General features: G+C 37.2%; 1 protein-coding gene across 4 annotated transcripts in view; it reads right to left on the bottom strand.

The window, feature by feature from the left end:
- The window catches only part of ercc6l2 (excision repair cross-complementation group 6-like 2), a 96,113-nt gene that overhangs the window by 41,420 nt on the left and 39,347 nt on the right, over positions 1-15,346 (bottom strand). For all 4 annotated transcript variants that reach the window (XM_073071393.1, XM_073071410.1, XM_073071418.1 and 1 more), the window contains exon 11: positions 5,724-5,795. In XM_073071393.1, coding sequence (XP_072927494.1) covers positions 5,724-5,795 — 72 coding nt within the window. The remainder of the gene's footprint in view (positions 1-5,723; positions 5,796-15,346) is intronic.

Raw genomic sequence — 15,346 nt, 5'->3', positions numbered from 1 at the left:
GTGACATTTGCAATTTTCCAGTCTTCTGGAACAATTCCAGAATCTAGTGATTCTTGAAAGATTATTACCAATGCCTCCACAATATCTTCAGCCACCTCTTTCAGAACCCTGGGGTGCACACCACCTGATCCAGGTGACTTACCTATCTTCAGACCTTTCAGTTTCCCATGAATCTTCTCCCTAGTAATGGTACCTTGACACTCTTCATGACACCTGGAACTTCCACCTTATTGCTAGTGCCTTCCATAGTGAAGACTGATGCAAAATACTTATTTAGTCTGTCCACCATTTCCTTGTTCCCCATTACTACCTCTCCATCATCATTTTCCAGCAGTCCAATAACCACTCTCACCTCTCTTTTACACTTTATGTATCTCAAGAAACTTTTAGTATCCTCTTTAATATTATTGGCTAGCTTACTTTTGTATTCCATCTTGACCTTCTCAGTGACATAATTTCTGTTCATTTCTGTTTTCATCTTGAAACGTAATATTGCTTCTTCATTGTCTGAAATGTTGGTGATCTTCATTACGCATTGGGGCCTTGATGGCACTTGAGATATGACCACAAGGACTTCAAGTGTTTTGTTAAACTTTTCAGTACTCCCTAAAACCAAATTAGCTGTGAGCTAAATGAAATGAATTTAACACAGCAGTGACATAATTACCAAGAATGGAAATGATTTAACTTGAAGCATGTTTACAACATTTTATATATAAAATATATAAACTGATACTCAATCTGGCACAGTGAATTAAAAGGAAGACCCACCACTTTCATAAGAAAAGTATTACAGCTCATTAAATTTAGGGTGAAACACTGCAGTCTAGACAAACTGATTTAAGCAATATTGAATATTTACTTTTAAGGAGATTGATTAAAATAGAAGTAATATTAAACCATCTTCAATTAAAAGTCAAATATCTTTTCTTCATATTGAAGTTAATAACATTACTTAAATAAAATTCTCTAAAGTTCTTTATAAACCACAAATCTAAGATTTATATAGAATACATCATTTCCAAATCGGGAAACTCAGAGCAATAGATTAAAAATACAAATATGTGGTTACATCAAAATAAGAATAAATCATCTCAATTTAGGCCACAAATGTAATATTGATTTTAGAAGGATCAAATAATTATCCAATAATAATGGCCATCACAACATGAAAAGATACATAATTTCTGCTGGCATCAAAATATATTTAATTGGACTGTAGTGAAGATATAAACAGATATCAGTCTGATTGGTTGGTCTGATAAGTAGGGACAAATTGGAAAATCTTGTAAATTCCCCATGGTAACAGGTTCAACCAGGTCCCAAGTTGGAGTTCTTCTCCCTACAGCCTTCTCTTCCCAGCTTTCCCGGTACCCATTTCACTTACCCAAGTCCCGCAAACAGAATTTTTTTTTGGAAAAAAACATGCCAGGAGAAATTTTTAAAACATTTTTTCCCAAATCACTACTTTTGCTTTGCTTGGACTGTTTTCTCTTTCTCCATGGACCTACCACAAATTTGCTAACATTTGCAGATCACATCTGCAACTCCCTTGTTCTCACATTTTATGCAGACGTTACAAAAGTACACCTAGTCCAGCTAACCTTGCAGCCATCCTCGCAAACATCTGGAGATGTTCATATATTGAGAATTGTCCTAGTCTAATTACACATCATTATAGCATTCAGTGGACATTCATACCTTTTGGCCAATAGCCCAGACTTTACCCAAAAACAGACCCACAAGAGGTAGCATACAATTGGGAGTGTTTGGCACAGAAAGTTCTCAACATTGTTCTTGGAACGCATGGTATCTGGTCAAATTTGTGCAAGGAATGTCTGTGCTGATATCACATAACACCCACCAGTGCTCGTCCAGATGAAAAACTACAAGGAAGCAGCAATTAGAGAAGCAAAAGGGTGAATCAAAGTTCATCAGAAAAAACTTAGCACCACAACAACTGAACAAGCCACCAGGTCCTGAGGGATGCTACCGTTTGCATTGAGTTTGTAGCAGACAGTAAGAGAAACATATGCGGAAAAGTCTTACTTGACCTCACTCATCGATCCGTTTCAGATACATCTATTCGTGACAACACTGGGCGAATGATCACAGAACAGATCTCTTGCCTGCCTTTAACACACTGACTGGGATTACTGCATGTGATAGATTCAGAATAGATCTAGTAGCTGAAAATCAGACATTCTCAAGGGCCCGGGACAGCAGCAGGACTGAACTTAAGCACACAGTTGAACTCTGTGGCCCTCATTAATTGTGTATCAGCCTGGGGAACTATCCCAGTTTCAATGAATATCAAAATGCATGCCAAATGCAATACCTGGCATACAAAAATATGATTGGAAACCTGGCAACACTATATATAGACTAATAAGTGAAGGCACTGTGCCTTGGAACTGAATATTCACATAACCAAACAATTGGATCAATGTTCTGCAGTTCCAACATGTGTATCAGTGAAGGTGATGAACTACTGGGCTAGCAGGTCAAGGAAACTCCAAGAACAGCCTAATCTTAAACACCAAGTGAACTGAGCATGTCAGTGCAAATGACAAGTTGGTGTTTTCGTTACTTTTGTCAGAAGTGCAAGTAGATGATTCAGTTCAGCTTCTTTGCTGATATCTCCAATACAGTTGCTTCAGCTGACAACGCTGGATATCCAAAGGCACCTGGATTGCTGAGGTATTTACTTGTTGCTATGTCTAGCTAAACACGACAGCATCCAGGTTTAGAATGGTAAGTGGCAAGTAATATTCATGCTACACAAGTGTTCATAAATGATCATCTAAATTATAGAATGGTAAACTACATCTCTTAGGCATTTAGCAATGTCACCATCATTATTTTCTACAGCGTAGACAACAAGGTGGCTCTCCCCTGACCACCAACTTAACTGGGCTAATTACATAAAATATCATGGCTGCAAGGGAGGGTCAAAATTTTATCTTGCAATACTTCGAATGATTCACCCAAAAAGAACCAGTCATGAGAACACTGAAATACTCTCCACATGACTGGATGCCTGTGAATCTGAAAATCAAAGCTATTGAGGACAAAGTAATTTCAGTGATCAGCACTCGTCGTATGAATGAATATGTACTTCCTCCACCATCAGTGCACTACACTGTTAATATGCACCAGTTCACGTCACTCGGAAGTGTTGGGAACGACAATCTAAACAGGACAGTGATGAGTAACTTCCCCTTGACATTCAACAACATTGCTTTCATAATGGTCTGTCACATTAACTCATTCTGGTATTTTTGGAGTGCCTTCTAAACCTGCACCAACTACTGCCTGAAGACCAGCAGCAGCAAGGGCATGGAGTCATTACCACAAGAGGTTCCTGTGTTCCAGCTTGAAAATGTTACCTACTTTGAAATTTCTTATCTACAGCATTGTTGAAGTATTTTCAACACACAGACTACCATGGTTCAAGATGGCTGACCAACCCTAAATGAATGAAAATAAAAGAAATAGGTGCTGGGAATCTGAAATAAAAATAGAATTCAGTAGCAATCAGCACAGGTTGTTATCTGTGATACTGGCTCACATTTTCACTTTTTGTCTCCATTACTATTGTTTGCCCCCCCCCCCCCCCAGTATGATCCACAACCCTATTAATTGCAACATTTAATACAGACCAAAGAACAGACAGTTCTTTCCTCCTATTCTCCCCCATCACTTTCTCTGCAAACTAAAACTAACCTGTTTTCCATTCTTTTTCATGAAAAATATTTGATTTGTAAACTGTCTGTAGTTATTACCTGACATACTAAGTGCTTCCAGCAAGATGGGCAGTAAATGCTAACACAGCAGAAATACCCACATCTTATTAGTAAATGAAAAGGCAGATTGCTTCATCACACACACACACTGACAAATTGTGTTTAAACCATACCACAGTTGGAAGATTAATTTCCTTGAGATCACACCAATGGTGAGTCAGAAGGAACATGTCAGCTCTCAATCTGGATACCAGATGTATAATTACTACCAGGGATATGAACTGAGGTTAGTCCAGGAGCACAGAAATGGAGTATGCCTGTTGCGCTATCCAATGCATATGTGAAAACTACCTTTAGTCCAACATCAATATCTGACAGAAGGTGAAGCTGCCAATACTTGACAATATAGCCACACAATCTGAATTGAGTGAAGGGTGCACAAAAGAAACCCAAGCTAGTCACATCTTTCACATTATATTTAGCTAATGATGAAGGAAATTACTTGTAGCTTTTAAAAAAAGGAAAATATATTTACTTGCCATTCTTGAGCAGCTTTCAAGTAGGACTCAACTAATACTATCCACAGCAAATTCAATTTTGGTTCAAGGAATTCCATACATCTAAAAGTCACCTACAGATTCAAAGCTTACATAATGGCATTAGAACTTGCAAGAGTGAGTTATAAAGGAGCTATGATTGAGTTTTCAGAGATGCCTACAATCATGATAGAGTGTAGTGCAGTTCTACTTTTAGAAAATATGACAACTTGGCAATTGGAGGATCTATGCTGCTCCTCACCATCACAGCAGGAACAGTTGTTGAATTGGCTCTCACCTACAGTATGTACCATAAAGCCAGTCTCAGGTCACTTTTCTCCAGACAGGTGATGAGCTCAAACATCAGAATAAGTCTGCTCTTCAGAATCCCAAGCAGCAGAGGCTGGAAACCAAATAGTGGAACCAAAGAAACTGAACTCCTACGACCACATGCCAAACTTGATGGTAAATGTAAACAGCAGTACAGAAGCAGACTTAAATTCCAAATGCTGTGGCCAAAGGGTCAAAATAAAAATGCTTGATTTATGATGGTGCTTAGCAGGCTTCCTTCACATCAGTGAGAAATAGAAGATTGGAGCTCATGGTTAACCATTATGTACTTTTTGGCTTTGAAGAGTCATTAGCTCCTCTCCATTTAATTAACATTTGATGGCAGCTGTTAAATTAACTATTCTTTGCTGTTAAATCAAATATTTTCAATATTCCATTTAACAGCAAAGTTGGCAAGGAATAAAACAAATGTCATACCACTTTCTATTGCAATTCACACTATTTTGTTTCCACTGATCACAAAAATTGCATTCGATCAATTAAATCTAAAATCCTTCAAAAGCATCATGCAACTTGACAGTGCATCAAGCAGCCTTCTCAGGGCAAGCACCAAGGGTAGAATATATAGGAAACAAACATATTGTCAATTCTTTACATTTTATTAAAAATAATTCGAGCAGCAGCTATTTTAAAAAAAACCAAATCACCAACATCTCTCCTCAAAGCTGCATTTACCTTAGCATTCAGTGGATCACTAAGGTAGCAATAACCTCAAAAAAACTTTCTTAAGAATTTGAGTAGCAATGCCACATTTGGCAGAATATTGGCTCTAAATGTTAGAAGTTTGTGAAAAAAATAAACCATGCCAGATGTACCTCTCAGAACCCACTCCATGGTTTATTTTTCATAAATCACCAGCCCTGTTGTTGATTCTCCCCGTAATTGTGGAATGAAAAGGTTTTTTTAAAAGTTAGTGGGAGGGGGAGATCCCACGAAGCAAGTATTTTAAAATTTCTTCCTGCCAAAAATGCAAGTTAACTCCTAAATAGGGCACTTGTAAATGAAACCAACCATTTCTTTAAAATCCTGCATACTCAAAAATATTGTTTTTCAATTTGTAAGTAAATCATATTTGAAGATAGTTACAAACCTTGGTGGAGAAGGAAAAAAGCAGAACTTTGTCTTTGTTTCTTCGAAAGTGGTCCAAAAGACGTTGAAGAACCTGAAAGCAGATGATATTTTAAAGATTATATCATGGAAAACTTAGGATGATGGTCTCACAAAGCAATTAAAAGGTAGACCTACACTGGAAACAGGGATCTGACAATGTTAATGCTGCCACTCATGGTTCAGCACACATTCTGCTGGAAGTACTGGAACACCACAAAAGAGGATGAACTCAGCAGGTCAGGTAACATCTATGGAGAGAAACGGACAGTCGATATTTTGGGTTGAGACCCTTCATCTGGACTGGAAAGAGAGATGATAACCACTATAAATAGGTGGAGGAAATGGTTGGACCTGGAATACAATTCTGTCTTGTGATGTGTGGATTAAATGTTTTTCTATCCCCCTATAATGAAAAGTTCCAGAGATAACATTACACAAAATAACTATTTGACTACTTTGAAACATCATTTCATCCACCAGCTTTATCTCCATTTTTATTTCCTCACAAATGCCAGCCCTTGTTAAGTATATTCGTTTCTACATCTGCTTAAGTATTCAGTGCCTTAAAAGTTGCTGCCAGGTCAGAGACTGTTAAGCGCCTCTTCCTCTGATGGTGGAGAAACTTGAATGAGGAGACTAAATTATACAGTAAGCCATTTGAAATTTAAGTGTGTAGTGATTTCTTCTTGTAGAGGGTGGTGAGTCTCTGGAATTCTTCAAACCAGAGGGTTATGAAGGCTAGACTGCTGGATGTATTAAAAGAGACAGATATATTTTTGAAAGATTGGGGAATTGAGGGTAGGTAGAACTAGCATTGAAAGAATGAGGAACTGAGACTTTGGACAGATCAGCAAGGATCACACTGGAAGACTGAAATGCCCTACTAAGTTTTTTTTAGTGATTACCAGCTATAGACCAGCTGTGCATACCAGCATCCTCAAGAGGCATGGTCGCAATCTCCAAGTCTCAATATTTGAAGGTGATTCCATGAGTGATTTTGCATAAATGTGAATCAAATGTTCAATCAACACTACTCTGAACTGATTTCATGACCTACAGAATCATTTCCAATTACCCTTTCCAACTCTTGTTCTCAGTATTAGTTTTGTTATTTGCGCAGTTTGGCTTCTTTTGCACATTGGTTGTTTGTCAATCTTTCTCTGTTTATGTATAGTTTTTTTTGTGAAATTCTGTTGTATACTTTTATTCTCCTGTAAGTGCCTGTAAGGAAATGAATCTCAAGGTAGCATATGGTAACATACACTTAGTGGCTGCTTTATTAGGTACAGGAGTGAAACTAAGTGTGTTCTTCTGCTGCTGTAGCCCACACACTACAAAGTTTGATGTGTTGTGCATTCAGAGATGCTCTTGTTCACAGCACTGTTGTAATGTGTGGTTATTTGAGCTACTGTCATCTTCCTGTCAGCTTGAACGAGTCTGGCCTTTCTCTTCTGACTGCTCTAATTAACAAGACATTTTCACCTACAGAACTGCTGCTCATTAGATGTTTTTTGTTTCTTGCATCATTCGCTGAAAACTCTGAAGACCGTTGTGCGTAAAAATCCCACAGCAGCAGTTTCTGAGATACTCAAGCTATCCCATCTGACACCAACAATCATTCTATGATCAAAGTCACTTAAGATCACATTTCTTCCCATTCTGATGTTTGATCTGAATAACAACTGAACCTCTTGACTACCTCTGCATGCTTTAATGCACTGAATTACAGCCACATGATTGACTGATTAGATATTTGCATTAACAAACAGGTTTATCTAATAAAGTGGCCATTGAGTGTGTATGTACTTTGATAATAAACTTACTTTGAACTTTTAAAAGTTTTCAATTTACTGTTCCTGTCATGTCTTTCCCTTTTATTCTCATGCCTTAATGTGGATTTCACTTAAGGTTTGCCCATTAGTGGAAACATTTCAAAAATCTATTTTTCCTAAGCCCTTGTATCAAATGTTCTCGCCCAATGCACTTCTATAGATTCATTACTGCAGTAATAAGCATCTGAGCATGTTGAAAATTGGCTGCAACTGTCATGAAAACTTGGTAGGCCAGTAAAGGCTCGGAGGAAAATTGAGAAAAGAATAGAAAGATACCACAAATCCACCACTAGTCAGCAATGACAGATCATGCTCACATGTCAGTTCTGCACAGAAATGTCACTTTGGGCAGTTTCAATTGTTGGTTTGAGCAGAAATTACCAGAACTTGTAATACCTCAAAGATAAAGTGAAACTTGTTTTCATATGGGTGTCAGAACCTCGTTCTGATTAATCCTTGATTTTAGGGTAACATTTAATCCTTGATTTTAGGGTAGCTATTATGATTGCAAAAAAATTACTCCATGATTAACATCTTAAGTTTATTAGACGCTGCAGTTTGCCACTGTATAAGTGAATCTTTTGCTAAAATCACATCAGAAAATTGTTTACTGTCTGGCTGCTCAAGGAAATTAGATAGACAGCACTTTGGTATTTACTCTCATTCCTATACATTAAGTAAGTTTTGCTTACTTCAATTTGAGGAATTGCCAAAACAATTTTACAAAAAAATTGCTTATAATTCCAACAAAAATAACTCAATTTTCCAGAAAAATTAAAACAGATTTATAGTTCTATATTCAAACCAAGCTCAACCTTAGTCTGAGATGTATTTTGAAAGGGGTAAACTTGATGGCCTTGCTTATTAGTACAACTATTAGACTGTAACTCAAAAGGATGGTTTTCATTATGCTAGGCACAAGAGAAGAGCCTAATGCATTTTGCTGTGGTTACTTGTTCATATTTTAATTTACAAATTGATTTTCTCAAGTTTCTAGCTCATTCAACATCCTAATTATTTGATAGAAATGCTTTGACCTCTAATTTACGAGGGCTGATCAGCACTAGTTACTTGTGCTGGATTGCAGATAAACCTGAGATTTTCTCAAAATGACTTGCTCGTTCCAGGTTGGGTGCCTAGTGACAGACTTTCTCCCTTTATTCTGTAGTCACATTTTCCTTATATTTTGGATTTCTGCAACTCCATACAAAGACCAAACCCTCTTCTAAGTCGTTACTTTGGATCTTTGAATTTAATAGTTCAAGCTTATGCTATCCATGGGTTAGTTAACAGATATTTTTGAGCAAAACTGTCATCTTTCACCTTGGTTTATCTGATGGTTTCATTTGTACATAATAACTTCAGGTGAGTCCTACACCCCCGCTTCCCCCCAGACGAGAACATTACTGAAAGTTTCAGTCAATTTTGGTAAAAAGGTGACTACAATGATGATAGGGTAACTAAGGAAACTACATTTAACAGTTCACAAGCTTTTGACAAGGTATCACAATTAACAGTACAGAAAAAAATTAATGGACATGAAACTGGGGGGGGGGGGGGGTAGCAAAGCGATTTTAAAAAACAGCTATAAAAGAAAATACCACACAGGAGCAGGACCCACCACTGATAAGATGGAATATAAACACTGGGAAGTTGGCACAAAATAATTAACCTCAGAATGGAATATTAGGTGCTATGAAAGCTATAAGGATTTATAGGCTCAGGTTCAAAAGACATTAAAAGCAATATTTTTTGAGTAAAACCACCAAGATGATCTGAAGCTTGATCAGCAATAAGTTAAAATAGACAGGCAGATGATGGGAAATGGGGTGTTAAGTCTATACTGATGTTCATCATCTACTTGTTGAGCTGAGCTATCCCTTCTCTACTGCAATTTACCTCAAAACTGGAAAGTAGAACAATCCACCCTTGAGTTTTCACTCCAGCTGAAATAAAATTATTCTATACAGTACTTCTATCATTACTTATTGTATTACAATTCAATTACAATTATAGTTACAATTTAAGCAGCAATTCAACAACTTAGTTCCACTTAAAATTACTAAGTTTCATAGTTGTGCCATGCATAACTGCAAATGAAGTTGAACTACATAGCTCAATTCTCACTATTCTTAAACCCATATTTTTAAAAGATAAATTTAGTTTTAGATGGATTGCTTATCTTAAACCATCATAATTGTATTGATTTTATAAAAGCAAATTAGTGAGCCTGCAATTCTGATTCTACAAGGTTATTGAGTTCTTTAATGGGGAAGAGGAATGATTAAGTTACCGTAATAGTCCACATATTTTCATCTTAACAATCACATACCTCAGACGTTTTTAAAGTTTATGATCTGGCAAAATATATCTTCCATATATCATACATTCATGTTGGTATATTTAATTTTTGAATACTGCAAATCATATTTTTTTTCCACATTTACCTAAAATATACAAGCCTTTCTCCATTGGCTCCTCACATGCTAATCAAACCATTTGTTTTGCTGAACTGACAGTACATATTGAAGTCCATTTCCTGTCAAAGGTACAGAAAAATTTGAAGCAGAGGACAAAACAAAAAGTGCAGGGAACAGACACCTTGGTTTAATGGAATTACATCTGTCCTGCACTTTAACAAGTGGATGGAAGTGCACCTCTGGAAACTTGGAAAGCGCACACACACACACACACACACAGACACACACACACACACACACACACACACACAGCATTAGGCCCACACTGCAAGTTTCCAACGCAAATTAAGAAACACATCAAGAGTTCAATAAAACCATTCACTGAAAAAGTAATCAAAAAATGCTTCTTAGAATGGGTCTGCACAGAGCTCGTCTTATCTGAATATTTCTTTAGCAAGAATTTAACTCAATATCTTCTTGGAACTTTCTTCTCTAAATAATCAGTCAGTTGCCCAAGGGGTGCTCTCGTGTTGCTCTGTTTACAGTAAGCCTTGGCTTACCTGAATGTGTACAGATGTGGATCTGCCAATAATCTGATTTGCAAGATGTTCCATGGCTTGGGGAAGCAAATAACTGGTGCCTTGTGTACAAAGGCTGGACTGTTATTTTCAATGGAAGCATATCCACATCTGGCAGTGGCAGACTGAATGGACTATGCAGAAGGCAAAATGCACCAAAGGGAAATGAGGAATTTTCTGCACCATGTCCAGTGCTTTCATTCATTCAGTAATAAAATATTACAACTACTGATGTGTACTTCGATGTTTAGAGTTTTCCAAATCAGCAAGGCTGCAACCCACCCATAAACATCAACTTAGCTACGGGTTTAAATTTACTGCTTGAAAATTTAGCAACAAGCTGCATGCATTTAGACAAGCAGAACCTGAAATAAAAATATATGTAGTCACTACGCTAACATATAAATATACTCCAGTCTACTATACTTGAAAGATATAGCTTAAGTACAAGGTTTAAAGAATTTAAAAATATTTCATTATATATCTTTATCTTACCCTTGCAAAATAATCTACAGGTGCTCATTTGATGTCTTACAAACTGAAAGTGAGAAAAGCAATGTATATTTTCCAACCAAACTTCAATTTAAGACATCCATAGGTAGGTCAAAAAGTGAAGACAACAATTGGTTTGATTCCAAGCCAACTTGAGTATGAACAGACCAAATTTAACTGACAAAACATCAACTCTTTATTCCTTTCCCTACATGCTGTCTGACCTGTTGAGTTCCTCCAGCATTTTGTATGTGTTACTCAGAAAATTAATCCAAAGTATAGGGTTAGAATAATTATTAGGATAACTTTAGTATTTCTACACAAGTAAAAGACTTCTCACTGTGAGCAGATCTAGGCTGGCGTAATATAAGCTCCTGACATCCAAACTAGAATCTCAATAGATGTATTCACTAGTAATAAGAAAATTGATCTCCACGGCAATTTTGTCTTACCCAAAATCAAAACCCACTTCAAGCAAATAACCAGCTAACACTCTCAAAGATGACACAAACAATACTCTATGCATGGTATATTTAAAGGGGCAAAAATTGATAGTTGAGCATACTTAAGGATAACATGCTGAAAACTGAGACGTGGGAAATCCTATATGATCTTGGGCCACGCTCTTCAGTTTTCCTGATTGATCCCTTTAAATTGTCCCTCAGTCCAATATCTCAGTCTTGATTATTCAATATCCATACTTCTTTGGGCAGAGAATTCCGAAGATTTGTAATCCTCAGAAGTATTTGCTCCTCATTTCGGTTCTAAGTGATCCATCCTTTGGGCTTGGACAACATTGGCTGGATGCACATGCATGCTATGCTTCCAGGATCTATACTCTCAAGCAACAACAGAATCTCCTATGCTTCATTGAAATCACTCTCCTAAAGCCCAGAAAGTATAAATCTACACTGTTCATTCTTTCCTGATTAGACAAATGCTTCATCCCAATGTAATCAATCCACTGAACATTTTCTTTATTAACCCCAATATTCCATTTTCCTTCTAGATTGCTTGGTGTGTACGAATGCTAACTTTCTGTGATTCATGTATGAGGAACAAAATCAAGTAGCCATGTTAGAAGGAAACCAGTCAGAGGCAGGTGGTGCTGTGTATGCTCTGACCAAAAGCCCCGAGATTAAAGCTTGAAAATTACCTTTAAGTCATATTACATATTCGTACTGAGTGGCCAGGAGAAACAATTGTGGAAAAATAAATACCAAGCAATTTATTGGGGCTTGCCATTATTACTGTTAACAAGATGAAATTATATTAAAAGATCAAATCACATAACTGGTCATGTCAGGAACCAAAGTAACCAGGATGCAGGAGAAGAGCATGCCTGTATGTGAATACAGGTAATCCACGATGCCATTCCATTTTGTTTTGGATTACAGTTACTCCCTTTTCACTCTCATTTTCCTCAGGATGCATTTATGTTTCCACTCTCTCTTTTCCTTCACATTTCTGGAAATGATTAGAGAATTTGGATTGTGGTTGATGAGATGATCTTTCAGAAAAGAGCACCAGAGGTCTGAATTCCCAGAGTGATGGAGAATAGACTGTGGATTTACTTAGAATGAGTCCTCCTTTTCTTAGAACCAGTACTCTTGGGTTAGGTCCAAGAATTGTTCAATCCAAGAAGACCTGTTCAAGTTGGAAACCCACCAACAGGATTGGGTGGGAACTGGAAGCCTTGATTGTTTTATAATACATGAGATGGGAGAAAAGGAGGAATTGAGGAGCTAGCCAACGCAAAGGGATATTTATTTCACTAGAACCATGATGACATGGCTTTTATTGGCATATCCTATGTTCATATGCCATACCTTTCCTATGTCATGACTTCCTGTTACTCGATATCCCCTTGAATGCTTAGCGCCATAGCTAAACTTGCAGTAAGAGCACATTTAACTCAAGGTAAAATAAAGTGCAAGTTGCCATCCTGGAATAACAATGGGTGACACTTAAGCATAGCAGTCAGCATAATGCTATTATAGCACCAGCCACCTGGTTTCAATTCTGCCACCCTCTGTAAGGAGTTTGTATGCTCTCCCCATGACCGTGTGCATTTCCTCCCACATTCCAAAGACGTACGGGTTAGCAGATTAATTGGTCACATGGACGTAATTGGGCAGCACAGGCTTATTGGGCCAGAAGGGCCTGTTACCATTCTGTATCTCCCAATAAATAATAAACAGCTGTGTACTTAATATAAAAAAGCATTATTTCCTAAATCAGCTTGCTATAAGGAATCATGGGACTTTAACATTTTTAAAAATAAACTGCCTGCAAAATCTGCGAAGGCCATGATCATGCAGTGTCATTGATTCTTTCTGTTGTGGAAGTGGAGATTAACAAACATTGAAACTACAAGGAAGTCAAGGGGATGGGAAATTCAACAATATTGAATAGCAGAGGTGTTCAAGGTGCCAATTGGCTTACTGTTGCTTCTTATGCCTGCAGAAACATACAAGACTAACTCAGGGATATGATTTATTTATCATCTTTCTCCATAGTGTTTGTAGTAGAACAGTTCAAAACATTTTTCAAACTAACAGCTCAGTATTCATCAGAAGAGTTTTTCGACATGTTGATAACCTGCGATGTTGCCAAACAAGTTTTCTGGGAAAATGAAGGTGAAACATGGATTTAATCAATCTATAGAAATATTTGGGCTTGTTTGAACAGGTGATACCATCACAAGGAATACCTCCATCTTAAACATATCTAATGACCTGGCTTCCACCACCCTTTGGGATGAAGAATTCCAGAGATTCAACACCTTCCAAGAAGAAATTTCTTTACATCACAGTTTTAAATGTTTGCTTGTTTGAAATTCTCCTAAAGGTGAAAACATTAAAACATTTACCCTGGCAAGCCCCCTTGAGATTTTATACATTTTCATAAGGTTGCACCACATTCTCCTAAACTCAAAGAACATAGAACCAAATCATTTAGCATCCAATGCTATTATATCTTTATTTTAAGGAAAGGGGCCAAAGCTGTGCACATTATTCCAGGTATAGGCCCACCAACACCACATACTACTTTAACAAAATCCCTCTAGTCTTAAACTTCAAAGTGCTCTTCGTCTCAACCTATTGTTGAACTTGCCAGCTAAATTTGTGACTTGTGCACTATGACACCTACACCCATCTACCACCTGGAAATTTACTCAATTGGTATTCTCTCTCTATTTAAATAATCCAACAATTGATTACATTTACCAAACTGCATGACCTTACATATCTCCACATTGAACTCCATTAGTCAGGTTTTCACCCTATCTGTATATATCTTGCTGCAGAATCACAACACCTTCATCAGAACTTGACCTTCACCTATTTCTGGTATCATCAACAAACTTGAAAACCTTAATTTTTATTCCCTTCTCTGGGTCATTAACTTAAACACATTATTAACAAATACCTGGACTTTTTTCTCAGGAGTGTTTGAGACAAGCTGATAGATGTAAATAAAATTTGTGAACAGGGCAGACAGTCAGGGTCATTTACCCATGGTGGAATTGTAAAACACTAGAGAGTAAAGCATTAAGGAAAGGAGGGAAAAGTTTGAAGGAGATATACTAGGCAACTTTAAAAAAATGGTAGTTGCCTGAAGTGCACCGCAGGAGGAAGTAAAACTGTTTGAGGTATTCAGACAGACACAAGAACACTCCATAGATAGGGAATGAAGTGATCTAGACCACATATAGGCAGATGTGCAGATTAAACTGGTACAAAGTGACCATGCCTGTGGTATACATTGCTATGTTTTAAGTAGTAAACAATTAAGGATGAAGATCAGATCCATAGGATACTCCGCTAGTTCTGTCTCTCCAGTCCAAAAATGATCCATTTATTCCAACTCTTTTTTTCTATGTGACATTGAGTTTTCAAACCATGCTAAAACACTTCCTTCAATTCCTTGGACACTTAACTTGTACATGTGACATGCTGTCAAGTTCCTTTTGAACTCTAAAGTACACTACTTCTGCACGTTCCCTTTATCAGCTTTCTTTACTTCCTCAAAGAATTTGGGCAAGTTTTTCAAACATGATTAACATGCATGAAACTATGCTTACTACATTTGCATATATTCAGCTTTCTTAAATAGAGTTAAATCCTACCTGAGCAATCACAGTAGTGCATTCAGAGTCAAGGTTAGATGGAAATACACACTAGCTGGTGTTACAGTTAGAGTGAAGTCATATAATGATCATGGTATTATGTGGTATTTTGTGGTGTGTTAGATCAAACTTGTGATTTCTTGTATTAT

The sequence above is a fragment of the Hemitrygon akajei genome, chromosome 2, assembly GCF_048418815.1.
Source record: "Hemitrygon akajei chromosome 2, sHemAka1.3, whole genome shotgun sequence".
Taxonomy (NCBI): Eukaryota; Metazoa; Chordata; class Chondrichthyes; order Myliobatiformes; family Dasyatidae; genus Hemitrygon; species Hemitrygon akajei.
The sequence above is the reverse complement of the archived record's forward strand: the minus strand, read 5'-3'. Positions and strand labels throughout refer to the sequence as shown.